The sequence below is a fragment of the Mastigoproctus giganteus genome, chromosome 3, assembly GCF_048544385.1.
Source record: "Mastigoproctus giganteus isolate SK-2022 chromosome 3, ASM4854438v1, whole genome shotgun sequence".
NCBI lineage: Eukaryota > Metazoa > Arthropoda > Arachnida > Uropygi > Thelyphonidae > Mastigoproctus > Mastigoproctus giganteus.
The window spans coordinates 132,364,989-132,388,789 of NC_143577.1; the positions used below are offsets into that span (position 1 = coordinate 132,364,989).

The 23,801-nt window shown below is 38.2% G+C and overlaps 2 protein-coding genes across 2 annotated transcripts in view; one reads left to right on the forward strand and one right to left on the reverse strand.

Moving 5' to 3' along the window:
- Nucleotides 1–1,268: 1,268 nt before the first annotated feature.
- On the reverse strand, nt 1,269–1,931 carry LOC150088275 (uncharacterized). Its single transcript, XM_090370095.1, has one exon. The coding sequence runs from the start codon at nt 1,929–1,931 to the stop codon at nt 1,269–1,271; it is 663 nt and encodes a 220-aa protein (XP_090226221.1).
- A 21,493-nt stretch (nt 1,932–23,424) lies between these two features.
- Nucleotides 23,425–23,801, forward strand: part of LOC150088276 (uncharacterized) — a 146,688-nt gene continuing 146,311 nt past the window's right edge. The window contains exon 1 of the mRNA XM_090370096.1: nt 23,425–23,581. Within this exon, the coding sequence (XP_090226222.1) occupies nt 23,425–23,581 (157 nt within the window). The remainder of the gene's footprint in view (nt 23,582–23,801) is intronic.

The window sequence follows — 23,801 nt, forward strand, 5'->3', positions numbered from 1 at the left end:
ACTCTCCGTTACTATTACCCTTCAGTCACACTTCCTTTCAAGACACCGCCCCTGAAATTGTTGAGAGTGCCTTCCGTGTCGGTCCGTTTGTATTTGGTTACGATACCCGAACACGGTATGCTCTCTGATCTCGGGTCTTCCCTTTGGATGGCGTCCGAAACCGTTCTAGGCTGTGGGCGTTCTTTTGTACCCTGCTGCCGTAAGTTCGGTACAGCCCTACATTCTGTAAACAAGAACCGCATCAAAACTGGCCTACCCATTGTATTACCGTTCGGTCAGCCCCCCCTCCTGCTGCTATGCTAATCCGGTCCCTATTGAAAAGTATACAGCTCAAGCAAATCTGCTGAGTGCTTGTCTGTTTGGAAACATTAGTTATTTTCCAAAAAAAATTGATAAAATTTTATTAACATAATATTTGTAAGAACGGATCTTACAGCATATCTATTATTAGTATGCACGTTCTGTGATCTGAAAGTTGATTTAATAGTATGTAGGAATTTGCATACTTCAACTTTATATTTGTTATAATGTGATCTAAGCATGAGCTTACTGTTGTATCACCCACCATCCTTTGTTGCCTAGTTATTCCAAATAAGGTATGTTCAAATCCATAATTGTTTAAGATTGCAGAGTATCTGAGTGTTACATTTTCTGTTTCCTCGGTTAGTAAATTTATATTGAAGTCTCCCACTAGTATGGTCTTATCAGCTTGTATGTCATCCCATTGCAGAATTATGTTACCTAATTCTATTAGAAAGCTGTTTATAGAATCTGCTGGTGGCCTATAGATAGCACAAATCATGAATGTGTTTTGTGGATCTTCTCCTAATAATTTCACACGGCAGTTTCCAGAAGACTGAGTGAAGTGGTAAGCTTGTATTGCCTTATAGCATGTTCTGTACTATATTTTTATTCCTCCACCCCTTCTCAACACTCTCAACTTATAGACCTTGTCATAACCTTTCATGTTATAATTAGCAATTTCATCACTTTTTGTATTAACCTCGGTTAATACTATACATGAGATATATTCTTTCATTGCATTTATATATTGTAAGACGTTAAACCAATTTTTTCTTAATGACCTGATATTTAGAGCTACCATAAAAAAATATTTTTTATCAATTAAAAGAGCTTGAACATTTGGATTATTTAAATAATGTAAAGGTGAAGTGACAATTTGTGATTCCTCCAAAAGCATACCTGATGTCCTAATTTTACCTTAGTACCAGATTTCAAGTAACTACAATTATTCACAATAAAGAAGTCTATTTTACATACTGCAGTTCCTTTGAACTCGAGATTCTTATGGCTCTTGAAAATTCATTCTTCTTCACGTAAATTTTTCGATGTTTTAACCATAAAAATTTGTAATTGTGAGTTTTCACTAATTGTTTTGTTTCCCAAAACAATTTCTTGAGGTGAGTTGTTAAGTTGTAATTTATGTAGATTGTAATATTGCTGTTGTTCTGGAAAATATCATTTGCTGTGAGTTGAATTTCTTTTGCCTTTCTCTTCCATTTTTCTTTTTCCACATGATTTGCAAATTTCACAATTAGAGTAGGCTTATCGTTTATTTTTTTATTGTTAGGTATGTGGTAGTGCTCTACTTCCTTATTGTGCTGTAAGTTCAATGTAAGCGCTAGTTGCTGAACAACAAGATCTAGATTTTGGCCTGCTAATCCAGTTAATCCTACAATTTCTACATTATTTTCTAATAACTGTTGTTCTATTGAGTCAATCCATAAATTAAGTAGAATGGAATTTTCCTCATTTTGTTTGAATGAAGCTTCCAGATCGACAATTCTTTGGTTGATAGCTGCGTCGGAGTCCTGCAGCTTGCTTATGCTTTTTTGTATTTTGTCAAAGGATTCTGAGACAAATGAAATTGATTTTTTGATATCTTCTACTTCTGTCTTCAGGTCTTCCATTTTGTTCTTTATCGGTACAATTTCTGTTAGTAAATCCAGTAAATGGATTTTACTGGATAGTCTCCTTAATATGTCCTCAATATTTAGGGTGTTGGCCTGCATTTGTGTGACTTCTAAATCTTTGTTTGTTACAGCTGTTGAATTCAGCAAATCGTGAAATTCTTCTGCTTAATAGGAAATTTCACTTCTCGCTTCTTTCCTGCACAATATACACCTCGACTGTTGTTTCTTCTGCTTCGCCATCCCTTTATAGGTTGCTTCTTTCAATGAGCATCAAAAATGATACCCATTGTTGCAGCCATGACATACCACCTCTATCAAGTGCAGCGGTAGGTTGCACTTTTTGCATATGTATTTTGATTCATAATTGTAAATCTTTGGCGTAGTTAACACAAGATGTTTCTGCTAATGCACTTGCACGAAATGAATAACAAAAGAAAGAATTAAACAACTTACAAATGGCAACGATTTCCGATTTACTCTAAGAGCGCTGATACAGTAGACATGCTTACTCTCTGCCCCCTAGCGGAATAATAATAATAAATAAAATAAATAAATCCCCCCCCTCCACTAGGTAGTGGAAAACAAGGTAACCAATACATAGAGGAGAGAAAAAAAAAAAAAAAAAACTCCCAATCAAGCCCCCAATATACTGCGCAGTGTACAATTTTGCAGGGCCTGCAAAAAAAAAAAAAATAATAATAAATAAATAAAAACAAATTATAATAAATACAATAATAAATAATAATAATAATAATAAAACATTATTCAACTACTATCCACGTGGCAAGTTTTAACCTTTTATAAAAAACTAGCCTGGCAAAATTTTGCATTGCTACCTAACAATTATAAGTATTTAGACAAAGAGTTTCATTACAGGACTTAAATCAGGTATCAACTCAATCAATTGTTGCCTATAAGGCGAATATAAAGGACAATTATATAATATGTGACTCTAAGTTTCATCAGATCTACACAAACAAAATGGATCCGATAATAAGCCAAAATAGTATAATATACTTCTTAACGAGCTATGACAGTTAGTAAATAAGATAGTTCCATACTAGGATAGAACCATCTATTCTTCTCATAATTAAAAGTAAACTGAACATTCGGAATAAACAATTTCGTAACAGAACCTGTTATATTAGCCTCCCACTTCTCTTGCCAAAGATTCAACATTTTTCCTAATATGAGCTTCCTCTCCTTTTTTTTTTTTTTTTTCTTTTTATTATTACTCCAGAACAGCCGAAGATCGATAATTATTTATTTATTTTTTTTTTTTTTTTTTTTTCAGGCACTGCAAAATTGTACACTGCGCAGTACATTGGGGGCTTGAATGGGAGTTTTTTTTTTTTTTTTCTCTCCTCTATTTGTGTAATTACAGAGGAAGAATATAACAGTAGCAATACAGTAATAATTCTATTTACAGTCAGTATACAATGTTAAATCTCAATAAACAATGTCAAATATACAAGGTCAATATACAGCATATACAATGGAATATATAATGTTACAGGCGATTTGCATTTAAACAAAGCTGGGTGACAGAGATTTTTTTTATTTCTAAACACCTTTGTTGTTATATTTTCTTGTTTGCTCACAATGAATTGGTTGTGAGTGTATTATTATTATAGTTATCCATTTTTTTTGTAATATTTCTTATTATTATATTCATTGTTTTCTTTGTTTATTGAAATATTTATAGTTAATATATAACTATTTATTGTTTTATTTTTTCTATTATTATTAAATTAATCATTTATTGTAGAACACTTGCAACTCTTTTTTGATATTGATGTCTTCAGCGAGAATATCAATGTTAGATTCGTTTAGCAATTTTGCAGTTCTATTCAAATAGTGGAATTTAAGTTGATCAGTTCTGAATGGCTCTAATTCCAGCAGATTGTGTCTTCTCAAGGCTCTTGGAGGACAGCTAAAATTGATGAGTTAGAGCAGCTCGGGAGCTTCCAGCTTTCCAGCCACCAGATGCACCAGGAACTCGCAGTCTGCCACAGCAGCCCTGATTTGAGAGAGCGGTACCATCCTGAAGTGAATGCACCATTCACAATAAGATTTTGTGTTCAATTGCAACCTACACTTGTACACTAGGAATCTGACTATGGATTTCTGAATATGTTCCAGTTGTTTTATAAGAATTTTGGTGTGAGGATTCCAGATCTGTGAGGCATATTCTAGAATTGGGTTAACTATTATTATGCAAGCTGTTGTTATGAGCTGTATATTGTAAAGTGAAAGCAGATTCTTTTAAGCAGTCCAAGAGATCTGGAGGCATTTGCTGTAGTCTTATTTACATATGTGTTGAATGTGTGTTCCCTTGGCAGAAAACCATACCCCCAAATATGAAACCTCTTGCACTCTCATTATCTCACTATTATTGGTTTTATAGGGATAATTAATCTTGTGTTTTTTATGATAGTCTACAATAGAGATGGTGCAACACTTGTCTAAGTTTCGTTTTAGGCTATTGTTTGTAATCCATCGAGTGATAGTGTCTAATCCATTTTCCAGTATTTCTCAGTCTTGTGTTGATTTGATGTTGTTGTATATTTTCAAGTCATCTGCATATGAGAGCACTTTGATGTCTACATGTTGCATACAATCTTGTATGTCATTAATATATATTTCAAAAAAATAGTGGTCCAAGCGGAGAACCCTGTGGGACTCCCCTTTGTATAGGAAAAGTGGAGGAGTAACTTCAAAAAGAACTCTGCTTTTCCTGTTGTAGAAAAAGTTTAATATAAGTGATAAGGAATTACTTAATATCTATGTGCTTTAATTTGAGGCAAAGCAAATTATGTGGTACCGAATCAAAGGCTTTTTGTAGGTGCAGATATAAAATCTCTCATTGTAATTATCAAGGCTATGTTTGATGTCATGTTCTATGGAGAGTAGGTTAGTCACTGTTGACCTGCCCATAAGGAAGCCATGATGAATGTGGTTGAATTTGTTTATCATAAAGAGCAGAGCTGAGAGTATATAATGTTCTCAATGATCTTGCTTAAGGGGTTAGCTTTGTGTATGGGTCGAAAGGAGGCAGGGCAGTCTTTTGCACCCTTTTTAAAGAGTGGGGTAATGATGATTTTCTTTAATCTTGCGGGGAGTGATCCCTTTTTGAGAATGGAATTTATCAGATGTAGAAGTTGTTGTTGCAGGACAACAAAGCAGTGTTTCCAGAGGGCCATGGGAAGACTGTCAGTGTTTGTGTCATAACTTAATTTGAATTTATTAAGGGTATTCAATAAAATTTTCGGATTGACTTCAAATTGTGTCAGGATATCACTGAAATATGAGGAGGAAGAGGTGTTATCGAGCTTAACTATTGTGGTCAGAATTTTCAGTATACAGTTCACTGTAGTATTTTGCAAATTTTTCTAATTTAATGGTCTCCATTTTGTTCATATGTTTGTGGTTTTCATAACCCATTTTCCAATGCCTCCAGAATGGACCCATATCCTACCTGTTTAGCATTGCATTTTGTAGGTTGGATAATAAAGCATTTAGGCATTACTTGGGTACTTACCCACCTACCGAGAAGGACCAAATAGCCCTGAAACGGTGCCGTCTCGGTGGTGGTGGTATCCATCTGAGAATAAATAACATTAGTCTTCTCCTCAGGTGAAGCGTTACTTATTCGAAGTAGTGCAATATCATGGAAACTCGTTGTGAAGGTATTCACAATATGAGATATAACTTAAAACGATGTCGCCTTGCAAATATTCTGTTAATTCAGATTTGGCTTTGTATAAATGATGCTATCGCACTTAACTTATACATAGTAGGTTGGATAAGTAATTTTGGTAGGCCAAATTGATATTATTTTTTATCTGACTGAAGTTGGAAAACTGGATATAGTTGTCATGCTTCTGTGTGTTTTTGTATTTTATGAACATTTTTTTTTCTTAAGTAATTGAATTATTTCTTTTGTGATCCACACAGGAAATTTTTTAGTGTTTGACTTTGTATACGTTTTGATAATTCAGTCTAAGTTGTTATACAGCACATCCAAAATTGTACCGGGATCTTGACTACTAAATAAGGATTGCCGGTTAGCATTCGAAATTTCATTTCTAATTTTGTCCCAAGGTGCTCTCCTGAAATTATAGGAGCATTGCCTGACTTCATTGATGATATGTTTGGTTTTCAGATCAAAGTCAAACAGTAAGGCTAGATGATTCGAGTGAAAATAACTGGAAGTGTAATTAATATTTATGTCAAAATTTGTGAATACTAAATCAAGGAGTTTCTCTTTTCTGGTACGGAGTTTGCATTTTTGTTTCAGGTTCAGTCTGAAGAACATATCCTTCAGAAACTGCAATAAGTAGCTATTTTTGTTGTTAGAGTCTTCCTTACCCAATCCATACTCAAAGTGAATGCTGAAGTCACCTAGCACTATCGTTTTGACATCACTCCTGGAGGAAATAAGTATGGGTTTTAGTCCCTGTTCAAGTTATTTTAAGGTTGTCTTTTTGACTGGGGATGGTAGGTAGATTCCTACCAGCTGCACTGTTATGTTGCCAACTTTGATGTAAATGCCCTCAATATCTTCTAGGGAGATGATATCGGAGATGACTATTTTTTGGTGCAGTAAAATCATTAATCCTCCCCTTTCTTGTTTTCCCTATCTTTTCTGATAATTTGGGGGACAAATTTCGGAGTCTAAGATATCAGGGGTTAGCCAGGTTTCCGTAAAGACCCAAATATCAAAGTCAGAGTGGCTAACCTCTATTTTAAGTTTATTGAGCTTCTGAATGATGCTTCTACAATTTTGGAGGTATATATATTTATGAAGATTCTTTTCTCTTGGTTTCTGCGATGATTATTATTATTAATTAATTGCTATTTAGTGTGGTTGCTTTCAGCCTGCCCAGAGCCATTTTAATTGTAGAGGGTATTGTGTGTAATAAGTCTGTTGTCATAATGTTTTCCGAATCTAAAGACCTGAACTGTAACCCCATCAGGGAAGTTATGTTTTGATTTCATCAGTTCTGTCTCCTTTTGATCAAAGCTGATCTTAAAGGAGTAGTATATTTTGAGATAAAGTGACCTAATTTTCTCAGCTGATATATTAACGTTAATTTTTTTCTTGAAGTAGCATTCTAGGTCAGCCTCCTCCATGGAGGGTGCCAATCTGGAGACATGCCAGGAAATCTTTTTAGGAACAACTAAGAGGTTTCCTCTATCACCCTTTCCAATGAATTTTATTTTGCTATCATTGGGGTTGTTGAAAGAGACATAATCAGTAGTGACCTTGACCTGGTGAGTTTTCATTCCGTCATCACCTATACCCTTCTCCTTTCCCCTTTCAGTGAATCTGACTTTGTTTTGTTTAGATATATTCAGAAATCCATCATCAGGAGTGTCATTGGTGTGTTTAGATTTCGAATGATCATCCTTAGTCTTATTATTGGATCTGGGTTGGTTTTTAGGACTCTTTGAGGTTGGGGCTTTTGACTGACTGGAGTGAGTGAACAATGTAGTACTGGATTTTGTATAGAGTTCTCGCTTTGAGAAGCCTGTTTCAGATTCTTCAATGGATTTCTCGAGAAGAGGAACCATAATTCTGAGAAATGTACCTAGGGTCAGATTTGATGGCTTTGTTCGCAGGTTCTGGGTTATTCCTGCTCTTTGGGATGGCCCCTAGAGTTATATCTCAGGCAGTCTGGGTTTGCTTGTTGGCGGTCAATGATGAAGCCCCAATGTGAGTTTGGGTTGAGGCAGATTTTTTATTATGGCTGTGGTTGTACTCAGTGTTGGTTCCTTTATTTGAGTACACCTTGCTCTTTGGTTGTGAGTTCACACTTGATTTGAACTGATTGTTGCCCAAGGTTGAGTTGCTGGTTCGTTCAGCCGACATTGGCTCCTTGTTTATTCTCCTTTCACTATCCATTTCTGCTTGGTAGGAGTTAGCGTGTGCATCCTGCAGTGGCTAACCGACCGTGACAGGTCTATTAGGCTCTAATTAAGGTTTTCTGAGTTCTTTATTAATATTGTTGTTTAGGTTGGCAAGACTTCAGCTCTTCAATCGCCAGGATTGAGTGGGATTCTGAATTGTTCATTTTCTCATCTTTGGGAGTTGGAGCTTCAGAGCAGCTGTTCCTCTGTTCCAAATCCTTGTGGGAAGGGGAAAGTGGTGCTCGAGGAGAGCCTTGATCACAGGAATTCTTCATTAGTGTTATTAGGGTTGTAAGATGTTGGGTTAGGAACTCATTCCCATTTTCCAGTTGGTGAAACCTCTTTTGCATCATCAGTTTTAATTTGGAAATTCCGGTGACAAAGTGTCTGGTTTGGGCATTCCGAATACCTTTGAGTGCCATCCATATATGCGGGATTTTTAAATTATTAGCAAGAGATTCCTCAGTGCCTGAGCATACTTCATCAGCGTCCTGGGCGAGAAATGGTGGTATATAAGAGGTTTGCATTTCTTTTGTGGATTGTTTTGGAAGTAAGTTTATCTCCGTTAGTATGCAGGTCGGTGAGTTCATGATGTTGGCACCATCGCAGGTTTTACATAGATGATTTAATGTTGGGACGCATTTACTACATCAGGAGATTAAATTAGATTTTGAATCATGGCAATAAGTGCATAAACTAATATTATGCGAGATGCCTTGGCACAAAAATTAATCCCTCCGTCCGAAGTTCCGTTATCGCCATTGCATGAGGCCGCCGTTGCTCCAGGGTTCTGGAGTTGCTCCAGCGTTGCTTCTTGTTTCGCAGTTCGTAGCCGACATCTTAGTTAGCTTCGTAACGTTGAAATATAGACAAGCGCGTGCAACAATGATAATAATAGCTGAGTGGGAAATCGATATTGGGATCTCCTGTAGCGTTATTGATAATATCATAAATGTGTATTGTTTGCCTCTTATGTAATAATTTAAAGCTCGGTATACAATATACAAATCAAGAGGCATATGACCAGCAATAAATTGTAAGGCATGTGTTGACACTGTTCTACAAACTCTGTGCATATCAAGCAACATAACTCCCTGGAAGGCATATACTTTTGCCCTAAATTTAATCTTATTGACACAGTTTACCCAAACTGATCTAGCATAAGCCACAAGTGACAGAAAAACTGCCTTGTATTAAAGATTTAACACTCTTCTTTGCAACCCCCACTCTGATCGAGACACCCTAATAATTGCCATACTAAAATTCCTAACCCTATTCATTAAATGATTTAAGTGCGGCAAAAAAAGTTAACTTATGATCCAATATAACTCCCAGTTGAACCAGTGGAATTTGCTTATTATTTATTTTTACTGTTAGTGGCCTATTATAATCAAGATTGCCCTTTAATAACATCATCACCGTTTTGTTTTCAGAAATCTTTAACTTGTTAGTTGTTGGTCCACTTATATAATTCAAGTATAATTTGCCCCACTTTGTCTTCTGACATCCTTCTTGACTGCCCAGATATGCAAATGACCAAATCATCAGCAAAGGCTATATTAAAACATCTCTCCGCATAATCAAATGGCCTTGATAACCATTGATTTATAACTAAATTCCAAAACACAGGTCCTAAAACAGACCCCTGTGGACATCCCCTAGTAACTCTCTTATTAAATTGTAAATGCTCTGATCTAACAGTAATTTGCCGGTTGGTCAAATAACTACTTGTAACTTTAAACAAATTAAATGGACAGTTAACTTTCCTTAACTCATGCAAAATACTCTGATGCCAAACGGCAGCAAATGCCCCCTCAAAATCTATAAATTGAGCTAATTTATAATTAAATCTTGAATTATGTACATGATTTAACAATGCATTAATTGCATCTTCAGTTGAGACATTTTTCTTGAAACAAAATTAATGACACAAGGTAATTTTCCTATTTATCAGTAATTGCTGTAATCGCCCATACATCAATCTCTCATACAGTTTACCAAGATTAGGTAATAATGATGTTGACCTGAAGGCCTTTGGATTAGTAATTTCCTTACCTGATTTCCTTATCAATTTCAGGAGTGCACTCTTTCAAAAATCAGGAAAAATACACTCCAATAAACATTTAGTATACATATTTAAAGCTTCACTTGGGTAACAATCTATAAATTTAATTGTTGCACTAATCTCTGCTAAATCCAGCCCAGGAGTTTAATTAATATTTAATTGTTTTAATACTGAACTCAATTCAGCAATCTCAAACAAAGAATTATTATCATCTGTAAAATATCCAGCATTCCGGGTCCTAATCAAAGTTTGTTCCTCATTCTCATCCAACACATTATCTTCTGAACACATTTGTCAATCACAGCTTTTACTGTTGATTCCCAATCCAATGTTTCATTATTATCAGTTATAATTCTATGGAACAAATAATATAATTTGTTCCAAATAATATAATAATAATAACATAATTTGTATATAATTGTATGGAACATTTATAATTGTATATAATTGTATGGAACATTTATAATTGTATATAATTGTATGGAACATTTATAATTGTATATAATTGTATGGAACATTTATAATTGTATATAATTGTATGGAACATTTATAATTGTATATAATTGTATGGAACATTTATAATTGTATGTAATTGTATTTTTTATATAATTGTATATAATTGTATTTATATATAATTGTATGGAACATTTATAATTGTATATAATTGTATGGAACATTTATAATTGTATATAATTGTATGGAACAATTATAATTGTATTTATATATAATTGTATGGAACAAAGTTAATTATGTGAGAGTGTATTCTGGGTGTTGATTAGGAAGATGCGTTATGGAATGAATATTTCGTGGCAATGCCGTTGCTTAGGGAGGGCAGCCGCCATTTTGTTTTTTAATATTTTCCCAACGTTATGCGTGATGAAAACTCAGACTTAGATTTTTTTTTGACAATTAAAGTGTTGACAATGATTCGCGGGTATGTTATTGCTTAAGGAAGGGAGCAACCATGCTGTTTGTTGATATTTCCCGACGTGATGCAGGATGAAAAACTTTTATGCTGGGCGCCTCCGTAAAATACAGCAGTGTATGATGGAACACAGTCGCAGGTTGCCTCCTCTATGAGATCATAGGACGCTGCCCGTGGAGCAACTTCGGTGAAGGAAAAATCAGTAGGATCAAGTGAAAATGTCATAATATTAAGAGCTTCTGAAAACAGTAATCTGAAAACTAGTGTCGACGTAAAAAATTTAGTATCTAATACTTTAAAGTCAGAGTTCAAGAATGTAAAAATAAAATCTCAAGGATTTTATTTTTACATTCTTTTACATACTAACTAAGAATAGGAGTAGGAGTATGTATGCTTGCATGTATACCAATGCTAGAAGTATAGTAAATAAATTTGATGAATTTGAAGTGTTGGTCAAGACATCAAAGGCGGATATTGTTGGGATAGCAGAGACGTGGCGTCACACAGATATTAGGAATGCTGAACTGGAATTTGGGGAGCACAATGTGTACAGAAAGGATAGACAGGATAGAAAGGGAGGAGGTGTTATGCTGTTAATTAAGAAAAACATAAAATCAAAAGAAGTGCATCCAGTTGATATAGATGAACAGTGCACTGTTGAGTCAGTTTCGTGTGACATAAGCACTGCGAAAGCAAAAATAAGAGTAGGAGTGTGCTATAGGCCTAATGACTCGAATCAGTACAGTGAACAATTGTACAGAGAAATAGAGTGGGCTAGTAAATCGGAATGTCTTATAATGGGGAATTTTAACTTCCCAGATATTGACTGGAACTTGTCGGTTGGTCACACACACACACACACTAGTCAGACATTTGTGGATTTATTGGATGATTGTTTTCTGCAGCAGCATGTTCGAGGGGCAACTAGAGAAAGTAATACTCTTGATCTGGTTATCAGCAGTGATCATTCGTGTATTAAGAATTGCAGATAAAGGAACCACTAGGTGGCAGTGATCACAGTGTACTGATGTGGGATTTACTTAAAGATTTAATTACTATCAGGGGTAAAGGAAAGTGTTTTTGCTTCCGTAAAGGTGAGTACAGTGGTCTCCGACAGTTTTTAAATTCTGTACAGTGGGACAAACTGACGATGTTACCAACAGTAAATTCTAAGTGGGAAGCATTCAAGGAATTAATCGTGGAAGCTACTAAAAGTTTCATACCTATTAAGAAATATTGTTCAAGGTTTAGGCCTAAATGGTTATCAAATGAACTAGTGAGACTCGTGACAGAGAAGAAAAATGCATCGGATGCATATAAATTATCAAGCAACGCAGAAGCCTATGGCAGATATAAGCTAGTCTGTAATCAGGTGACAAAGGAGGTTAGGCAGGCGAAGCAGATTACGAGAAATCCTTGGAAAAAGATGCTAAGAAAAACAGCAAGGATTTCTTTATTTATATAAACTCTAAAAGGAAGGGGATGAATCTGATTGGTCCACTTGACATCGATGGTTCGACTGTTGATGATCCTTCTCAGATAACAAACAAACAATGAGTATTTTGCATCTACATTCACACATGAGGAATTATTAAGGTTTGAAAATGGCAGAAGGTTATCAAATTGTAGCAGGATATTTAATGATTTTGGAATAACTGAAAGCAAAGTGGAGGAGAAAGTGGTGAAGTTAAACATACGAAAAGCACCTGGGGTGTATGGGATCTATACAGTTATATTAAAGGAGGCGGCAAAGCAACTAAGCAAATCCTTAGCCATAATTATGAGAGCGTCCTTGGACTTAGGGGAGGTTCCCACGGACTGGAGATGTGCAAATTATCCCCAGTTCACAAAGGGGGATCGAAGGGTGACACGAGTAATTAAGGACCAGTTTGTTTAACTTCTGTTCCGGGTAAAATAATGGAGTCACTGGTTAAAGATGCATTGCAGGATCATCTAGACAAGACTGCAGCAATAATTCAGACACAGCATGGGTTTGTCAAGAGCAAGTTTTGTCTGACAAGTTTGATAGGATATTATGATGTGGTTACAAAGGAACTGGATGCAAAAAATAATTTTGATATTATATATTTGGATTTCAGGAAAGCTTTTGACACTGTTGCGCATGGAAGACTATTGTACAAATTGGAGCAGAATGGTATTAAGGGTGTAAGTTGCTACAATGGATAAAAGGATGGTTAAGTGGGAGAAGACAGTGGGTTGTAATCAATGGGTGCTGCTCTTCTTGGACTAATGTTATTAGTGGAGTCCCACAGGGTTCGGTGTTGGGTCCACTGTTGTTTTGTATATTTATCAATGATATTGATGAAGGTATATCAGGCTTAATGTCGAAGTTTGCAGATGATACAAAGGTTGGCAAGGTTGTTAATGACAGTAATGGCAGTGTGCTACTGCAACAGGATCTAGATAATTTGGGCAGATGGGCTAAGAAGTGGCAACTGAAGGTTAACCTTGACAAATGCAAAGTACTGCATATGGGTAGAAGTAACACCATAGAAACTTACCAACTGTGTGGTACTACACTTATGGTGGTTGAAAATGAAACAGACCTGGGCGTAATTTTTCAGTCAGATATGAAGTTTTCTGAGCAATGCAGACAAGCTGCCAGGGCAGGTCATGGGGTTTTGTCAATGATATATAGGAATTTTGCTAGCAGGGAAAATCAGGTGATTATCCCTCTGTTAAGGCAATGGTCAGGCCACGCCTTGAGTACTGCGTACAGGTCTGGAGGCCTCATTTTAGGAAGGATGTAGATTTACTTGAGCGTGTACAGAGAAGGGCAACAAGATTGGTGAGGGGAATGAAGGGATCCTCTTACCAAGAGAGGCTTAAGTTCTGCAAATTGCAGTGGCTGGAGACTAGGCACCTGCGCGGTGATCTGATTGAGTTATATAAGGCCTTGAATGGGTTGAGCACGCTGAATTCTGATGGGATCCTTCCAGTTGTTCAGATTACGAACCTAAGGGGACATAAATTTAAATTAAGAAAAGACAGATGTAGAATAGATGTGCGGAAATTTGCCTTTAGCCAGCGGGTGGTTAATTGTTGGAACAAACTTCCGTCTGTCGTTGTGGAAGTTGATAGGTTAAATAAATTTAAGGAGGAGCTGGACAGGCATTTGGAGGGAATGGTGTGATTTTTTTTTTTTTTTTTTTTTTTTTTGGCTGATGCTGCATAAGCTCATACACTTGCTTTCTTGCAATGCATGCCACTGCTACTACTACTACTACTATTACTACTACTACTACTACTATTAGCGCGTAACAAAGGCGTAGTGCTAGAAACTGCTTCCAAGTCTGACCTAGTTAGCATATCTACTTCAGACTCCCTGTCCTCTGCGGGCATATCTACAGGGCATATCAAGAAAGGCAATCCAGCAGTCGTGATATACGACATACCGAAGAATTTAAGTAAAGAAGACATCGTTGAGGAATTTTACAATAAAAATCTTAGTGACAATGGATTATCACTAGAAGAAGTCAAAAAGGAAACTACTTTCAGATTTACAACAATATCGAGATCTTCATTGAATGTTCACTGGGTAATCAGTTTTACCCCCCGACTTTATAAATGTATCTCAACTATGGACAAGATTTTCCTGGACGTAGCTCGCATAGACATCGGCCATTTACTATTGTTACCAAGTGTTTTTTATGCTTGGGATACGGACATACGGCTCAGTACTGCACCCACACATCTCAATATTAGGTATTAGGTATTAGGTATGTTCGGGGTCTGACGGCACCTGGGATTTCTCCCATCTCCGCGTATGTTCTCTGTATCGGACAAGCCAGAGATTTAAAAGTGTGTGGGATATGTACTGTGTAGTTTGTTGTGCCCATTGTTCATCCGGCCTGTTAGCCGCCGGGCCCCTAGTGAGACCCGAAGTTACCAATACCTGCCACAGGGAGGCCGGCCGGGTGTTACCAATATTTGTACTCTGGCTGGTCTTGCCACTTACTTTCCTGGGATTTCAGTGGCTAGGACCAAAAAAAAAAATAATAATAATAATAATAATAAAATAAAATAAAAAATATATAAATAAATAACAATAATTATAATAAATAAATAAATCGAGGTTGATATTAGTGATACTTAGCAAGTTAGTATTAATAGTACGCGACGTGGGGCTGTGCGGTGAAAGTGAGTTTTAAAAACCAAATAGGTTCGGGCAAGAATTTTGATGTTCTCTTTTGATTTTGAAATGTAGGGCTAAACGCTGTGCAAGACAAAAGTTTGGGGGAAGGATGAAGACTGGGGGGGAAGAAGTTGGAAATAAGGGGCCGACAGAGTAGATAGCCCCTGCAGGTAGTGAGGCATGCCCGTGCCCCACCAGAGTGAGAAAATTGGGGAGGCAAGGAGAGGCAAGCCTCTCCTCCCCAGGAGTTTGGAAAGAAAGATCCGCTCAAGAGAGTGCGGATTTGGGTCGCCAATAGGCTGTTCCGGCGGGAGAGTGCCACCGTATGTCGTCTCCATCAGTTTGCAGTCCCTAAAAAGCTGGCCGTTGAGTCTCATCTAGGTGGGACACTAATAGGAGGTTAAATCTGGGATGTCATCCTTCCAGACTGCACGTGGTCTGGGTCCTATTTTCTGGTCATTATCTTGGGGTCATAATCAAGTCTACTGGCTGTCATTATGGGGTTTTATCCCTTCCGTGATGTTTGATAGTCTTCACGCTACCTTTTATCATTATATAGTGGGTCTATGCTGCAAGGTCTGGGAGCAGTGTCCCTTTGTTCTGATGTCACAACTATTTAAAGGTGTTTTTTTTTTTTTTTTTTTTTTCGCTTTCATTGGCGGTAATCATGACTCTTGTGGTTAGACAATATATTGTCACTTGTCTTTTCCCAGTTCATTTTGTACTCAGTCCAAGGTCTGTATAGTCGGCTCCTCTGTGTCATCTCGCTGCTATTTCCAGGTTTGTTTTGTCTCATTCCTTTAAGGTCTTCTGTATATGGCGGTTAGTGTTTGGCGCCTGGTAAATAATCCCTGGGCAAAATCAGTTAAGATAAATATTCCTCTTGTGTATCTAGTAGATGTGACTCAAGATCCCTCGGTAGATAGTGAACTCTAGTTATTAGTCTGCATCTAAGGTCTTTGTATTGGGCACACTCAAACATAATGTGCACCCAGCTTTCTTGTTCCCCGCAAGTACAACGCGGATCCTCCACTATTCCCAATGCTGTAAGCTTTGCATTGAAAGCCCCGTGACCCGTAAGGAGGTAAGTCGTGTAAAGTCCGGGTTGCAGCCAGGTTGGAAGAATGGGGTAAACTCTGTCTACGTCCGGGATGAACTTTTTGGTGATATTCCCTTTTGTTGTGTTTGTCCAGCGGTATTGCCAGGTTTCTTTTAAGTAAATCTGCAGCCTGTGCTTTTCAGCCTTGTGGCTTGCACTGTTATCCACTGTGTAGTCTAGGTGGGTGCAAGGCATTCCTTTGTTTATATAATAGGCTATTCCAGTACGTATGATGTCCAGGTCAAGGGGAAGGGCTCTGGCCAAGACCTGTAGGGCAACAGTGCTAGTGGTGCTGCAGGCTCTGGTAATGGTTAACAGGATAGTTCTATGGATTGAGTCGATTATGCGTCTATTTGCGGCGGTTGATGCCTTGTGATACCAAACCGCAGAGGCATATGTTATAGCTGGTAGGAATGTCGTTTTATAATATAAGCAGAGTACGCGACGTTTAAGTCCCCAGTCACGACGGACCACACGTGCTAACAGTGCAGAATACTTCCTTATCTTTGTTCTTAGATGTGTGAGATGCTGCTTGAAGGAAAGATTACAATCTAATATCACCCCCAGGTACTTAAGCTGGCTTTGGAGTTTCACTGTGGTGTTGTTCACCTTTATTTGAGGCGGCCTGTGCAGGTCAAGGGTGCCTTTCAGTAAGATTGAGGATGTCTTAGTTGGTGAGATTTTTAGGCAGTGTAAGGTGGTCCAGTCCTGTAGTATCTTGATGGCATGGTTTGCTTTTACCTCCAACTGGGTTCTACTCGGCAGCAATTTTCAAGATTAAGTCGTCGGCAAAAGCTTGGGTTTGGACGTCACCAAGGTCCATGGCCAGGAACTCATCCAAGACAATGTTCCACAACAGCGGCCCCAGGACCGAACCCTGGGGGCAACCCCTGCAGACACTGCGGTTTACCCTACCATAGGGTGCCACGACACTAATACTCCTGTCGGTAAGGTAAGACTTGATAGTGAGACACAAATTGCAGGGAAGGTTAGCCCGCCTTAGCCTTGCCAGGACACTTGGCCACCAAATGGTGTCGAAAGCCCCGGCAAAATCTATGGAGATGATTATGTAGTATTTACTGTTGGAACTGGTCACACCGTACAGCAGATGTCTAAGTGCCTCTACTGTCGAAGACTCGGGCTTAAAGCCGAACTGGGTAGACATGTGCAGTTCAGCACTCTTGTAATGTGTGTCAATTCGGGTATATAGCATTCTCTCAAATAGTTTGCTGATCACTGGTAGCAAAGCTATCGGTCTGCAGGTGGTTGGCTGTTGTGGAGGCTTCGTGGGTGTTTTTGGGATCAGCTTCAGTCCCGCAGTCTTCCAGTTTCTTGGGAAGATGCCTTGATGCAAACAGTTATTAAACAGATTTAGGAGGGGTTCGGGGGTCAGATCCGTTATTTTTGATAATTTCCGGTTCGAGATAATCGAGACCTGGGCACTTATTATTTCTTACGTGATTTGCCGCGGATTTGATGTCATCTAGCATGAACTGTGGTTCACGGGAGTCAGTGGTGTATATGTCATATTCTTGGCATATTGTATGCTGTTCAGGTGAAGTAGGCATGGCAGTCTCCGGGAAAATAGTGCCCAGAATATTTGTGATTGACTGTTGCCATGTGGTAGTTTGGCTCCCCTGTGGTGTCAATGTGGTAGAAATAACTCCCCCCCTGGGGAGTTTGTTTGTGATTATCCTATAGACTACCCCCCATGGCTCATTATTTCCTGTTATGCCTGCCAAGTTTTCCCAGGCTCTTTGTTTGCTCTTGTTTATCGCATTCGTATATCTGTTTCTTGCTTCTCTATTGTGGGCATTGTGCTCAGAGTGGCCATGTCTACGCAGAATGCCCGAATAAAGAGGAATCCCCTTGCTGTATAAATTGTAAAAAGCGCAAAAGAAACTTCCAGCATTCTATTAAAGATCCCAACTGCTGCGAATATAAAAGAGCTTTAGAACTGGCACGACAAAGGATTTCTGATTAGTGAGTCGGAAGCTGCGAATACAGTGCAAATTGATTCTGAGGTGGATAGAGTTCTTGGTTCTTCAGGAATTAAAATCATGCAGATAAACGGCCACCGTTCTAGGCTGGTGGCTGAAGAAATTAGGAAATCAATGGAGGAGAACTTGATTGATATAGTATCCATACAAGAACCGTATTGGGCCAGGGTTCAATCGAAACCAAGCTTTAAGATACTGGGATATCCTCTGAGTGCAAGAGTTGTGCAGCCTGTACAAGAGGAGCCCAAATCAGGAATCGTAGTAACCAATAACGATTTAGATGTTGTGGTGATACACGGGTTGTGTAATCAATGTGCCACATGCGTGATGATTGCAACAAAAACATTGCAATTTTATCTTATTTCATTATATTGTCCTCCATCAATGGATTTTAATAGCTCCTTGGATTACCTAGAACATGCACTATTTATGTTGAAACCTAATCACGTAATAATCACTACTGATGCAAATGCTAAATCAAGTCTATGGCATAGTTCTACAACAGATGGGAGAGGTCGTCTGCTTGAAGAATTTATATTTAATCACAATTTGTATGTGATGAATATATCCAATCAGCCGGCCACATTCTCTGGATCTATGGGGCAGTCCAACATTGATGTAACTATAGTAACTTCTGGCCTACGACACTACATCTATGATTGGCGAGTCATCTCTGACTGGATATCTAGTGAGCATAGAGTTATCTCCTTTTATGTAAAAACTGTTACAACTTTAGTTAGTCAACATCGAGTGCCTGGGTTTGTTCGGTTCTCACTGAAAACAATTGATTGGTCTGCGTTCGATGCATCAATTCTTTATGGACTTCTCTGTGATAAGGCAACGTCAGCTAATAAAATATTCGGCTGACTCTCTTGCTGTATCTATACAGGATTCAATTATAAGAGCAGCGTACAAGGCTGGTAAGAAGAAAGTTGCTACATCGAAATCCTGTCCTTGGTGGACTTCAGAGTTAACAGTACTAAGGCGAGCAGTAAACAGGGCTAGAAGATAGTATCAACGCCACAAACATTGTTCTGTGGCGTTGTTAAAATAGCTACGTTTCGGGCTAAACTAAATTCCATACATCATGCTTCTTGGTATTCTAAGAGTGTGCAGAACGATGTCCACTGCCGCGCTGCAGGTGTTGGCCGGAGCGCTACCCTTGGATCTACATTTGTTGTGTCGTGGTTTTTGCTACCGTATTAAGAGGGAAATTCCTACAGAACTTTTTGGTATAGAGATAAATATTCGCTCTGCCTGCAGAGGCGAAAAGAAAAGATGTATGAATGAAATAATCAATTTATGGCAGACAAGATGGGATACCATAACTACTGGAAGAGTGACCAACTTGTTTATCCTTAATGTGACTTTTCTGAATGATGAAAAGGTTCGCAATTGGTTTACACCTAGTTTACAGTCGTCATTTTTGTTAACAGGGCACGGGTCAATGAATGAGAAATTATATGCATTAGGACTGAGTAACACGGACCTTTGTTTTTGCGTGGTTTTGGAAGGCTGGCAGCACATACTATATGATTGTCGAATATATGACAATGCCAGGACAGCGATATCTGAAATTCTTGAGAGTTCTGAAATTCTACAGGAGAAGAAGCTATATTTTTAAGAGACTCTAGTAAGTTTCATATGCTCCAGGTATTTGCTAAAGAAGTATTTGAACTAAGGAAAAGTTTGATTCCAGTGATACGAGGTTGATCCAATCCATCTGGCTGGAGGCACCGAAGTGTTTTTATGCTGCCGTTCTTACTGGCTGCACAACTGGAAGATCTACCCTTTTCTTGATCTCTCTCTTCCCCCCCAACCCGCTTGGTTTTTCCCTTTTCACTTTTTGATATATATATACGTATGCATGTTTGCGTATATATGCTAAAAACCAATATGTATATACTTAGTATATATATTTATTTTTTTTTTCTATTTATTTATTTTTTTTTATTATTATTATTTTTTTGTTATCTTAGTTAATTATTTTTATTCATTTCTTTCTCTTCCTTTCGGGTTTTTTTTCCCCCTCTGGAGTGGGCCCCAGAGAAGGAAAAAAAAAAATTTTTTTTATTTATTTATTTTTTTTTTTTTATTTATTTTTTTTTTTTGTCTCATACTCTGAAACCATAGGTGTCCCATCTACTGGAACTGGCCCACCTTCCCGTGGTATGGACGAGTACCCAGAATCATCTGTCCAGGTGACTGATGCTTCTGGGTAGCCAAGCGGTCAGAACATAACAACAGAACACACACATAATACACACAAACCGACGTCACACACATCTGGCCCATTTGTAGTGATACTGTTCTTCACAGAGATACGAGGCGGAGTTTAACTGGCGTTCTAGGAGCCGCCCCTTACATAAACACATGTCCACATAGGCGCCTCCGTAGCCAGGAAGGAGGATTCGAGGATTCGAAAAGGTCAGGGAATGACCACTGCATATTCCCGGAGCAATATGGCCTTAGTTGCTAATGCTCCTAATAACCAACAAACAACTTTTATGCTGGGATGAAAACCACTCACTCAGAATTTTTTTTTTTTTTTTTTTTAAAGTTGTGTGTGCGTGTGTGTGTGTCCTTTTTTCACTTGTGTTTTCTTAAAATCGTTTAATTAGGGAGATATATTCTGGGAAACTTATTTTTGTGTGTGGGTGTGTGTGCATTTGCGTTTTTTCTCGTACGATTAAAACAGCGTTTGCAGATCGTTATACTTAGTTTTGATGTTTTTCTTGGCAAGGTTCCTGTCTGTTTCTGAAACTTCCTGAAAACAAAAATTGTGAAGGTACTCGTTGGTTCCTCTCTGTTGTTGGAACTACTTGAAAATAAAATTAAAAAAATTGTGTTTTTAGGCATGAAAAACCACCAGTTTGTTGACGTTATGCAAGGTGAAAAGGTTTAAATTTAGAATATCAATCCAAACAGTTAAAATGTTGGTAGATGTCATGTACAAAATCCTTATTTATGGAGCCCTAGTGTTCCTCTAGTGGTTCTGACATGTGTTTGTGGTTATTTTTCGAAAACTATTTCTCTGTGACTCCGGTTAGTTTTTCCTTAATGCTTAGTTGTGCCATTTTTTCATTTAAACATTAGTTAAAATATGTATGAAAGAATTGCGCAACGAAAATGATTAAAACCGCAACACCAAATCTAGAGCGCGTGCTATAGTAAAAACGTGCGCTTAGAATGCACACTGTAGTGGTACCGAAAATATTTAGGGGGGAGGGTCTCAAAATTTAATTGCGCCTGGGGCCTCTCAAGTGCTAAATCCGCCACTGCCTGCGTTCCAAAACAAGCACAAGCGTGTTCCCTGAGCAATATGGCCTTAGTTGCTAATGCTCCTAATAACCAACAAACAACTTTTATGCTGGGATGAAAACCACTCACTCAGAATTTTTTTTTTTTTTTTTTAAAGTTGTTTGTTGGTTATTAGGAGCATTAGCGAGAGTTTCACTTTTGTCTGAAAAAAAATTGGACTGCCAAATTAAACTTTCCTATTGATGTGTGCTTCGAAATCTGTAGCCGGAAGTTGCAGGTGAAAAACGTAGCTTAGGGATGTTAGAATATGGGCAGCAATAGATGTGTGTCCTGGCATTTGGCCCCAGGGCCCCTGGTGGAACCCCACCTTGCCCACACACACCACTAGGAGGTAGCCAGGCTGCCCACTATTCTCTAGCTAGTCTCCGTCAGGGTCGCCTCAGCTTCCTGAGTGGAGACCAAGTTAAAAAAAATAAATAATAAATAATAATAATAATAAAATAAATAAATTAATTAATTTAAAAAAAGCGATTAGATAGAGTGAGGTAGTATAGGCAGTGGCGGATTTCCGCACAGGCGCACGAGGCGCGCGCCTGGGGCCTCTTAAATAGAGGGGGCCTTAAATCTCAGGTCTCAAAAATAAAATAAAATTGTTTCATTTTTAATTTTTACACTCATCATTATTATCGTTGCTGAATAAAACTATAATTTAATATGAGAAGTTAGTAAAAACACTTATGCGAATATCCCTACATATTATATGAAATATCTATGCAAACTAAGTGAATCTGAAGTAGAATACGCATTATCATTAATGCTTAGTTGTGCCATTTTTTTCATTTAAACATTAGTTAAAATATGTATGAAAGAATTTCGCAACCAAAATGATTAAAATCGCAACACCAAATCTAGAGCGCGTGCTATAGTAAAAACGTGCGCGTAGAATGCACACTGTAGTGGTACCGAAAATATTTAGAGGGGGGGCCTCAAAATTGAATTGCGCCTGGGGTCTCTCAAGTGTTAAATCCGCCACTGAGTTTGTTTGTTTGTTTGTTTGGTTTTTAGGAGCATTAGCAACTAAGGCCATATTGCTCCGGAATATGCGGTGGTCATTCCTTGACCTTTCCGCATCCTCCGTATTTGGTGGTGACGGGCTCGAACCCCGGTCCGCCACTGAGTACAGGGTGTACAGAAGAAGAGGGGGAATGAAAGTAAGAATAAGGGGATATAGGCTAAAGCATCCCCAACCAATCAATGGGCACTCAGTCAATCAGGCAAAAAAAAGGGGAGGAATGGGGTCGAAAGTGTCTGTGCAAGGGAGCACAGATAGGATCGCCATTTGGCGCTTCTGTCTTTGACATCGAGTGGTGTCCAATCCAGGGGTTTAATTCAATCCAATGGTAGCTTTCAAACTCCAATCGTCGGACAGTTGTCCGTTTGATGGTGTGACGGTCAAGTTCATTACTGTCTAGTCTGGATGAAAGTCCATCATGGTCTCAAACCGTCTGTTGTCTTCCTTGGGACCGTTGTGGTACCGGTACAGGAACTGTAGATAAGGATTTACTCATCAATGTATTTTCGCGTTATAAAGCGAGTCTACGTTATCCATAAATGTTATTATTGTCACTTTATTTCTGAAGGATGTTGAGATAGGGAGTTGCAGATTGTATCCTACAGTTGAAGATAGGGGTTGCAGATTGTATCCTACAGCTGAAGATTGTATTGTACAGCTCGATTTGATTTAACGTATTGCATTATATCACGTACTTTCTTCAGCGGTAAAAGATGTATTAACGGCTATGACGCTCCTATGGGAATGACATGAACTTGAGGATGCTATGCAGTTTGATACATTCATTAACAGAGCATTTTCATTCCTTCTTATTTTCATAATTAATATGTTGTAACAGAAGGGAAATTGACGAGAATGAGAATTCTAGACTATTCGTCGCAGCTGGAAACATGTTAAGAATGAAATTATTTTATTTCAGTTATTCACTATAGCCTTATAATATATTGTTCTTTCTACTTTTTCGCCAACAGAGCACGATTCAACAGGCCTCGAGATCGAATGGCAAATGCAGGACCACCAGTAGTTTTAACAGGAATGGATGGAATTTCCACATTAACAGATTCTCGGAGGCCATCGCGCAGTAGCGGTAGCACTGAATTCCTACCCGGGTCTCGGAGAGCCAGTTACAGCATGCTCGCTGCACCCTCTAGCATTGGTAAGTGTCCTAGTTATGTTGTTGTCCGGCACAACCACCAGGTCAGTGGAGTTTACAATAAGTTATCGATACAAATGTTAATCGTATTTAGCAGTCACGGGCTTGAATCTCGGTCCACTCAAAGAGAGAGTGCGACTGCACTCTTGCCCCTGACCACTCGGCATTCTCAGGCCTAAAAATTCATCCTGGTAGCGATGGGACTCGAACTCAGGTCTTTTTC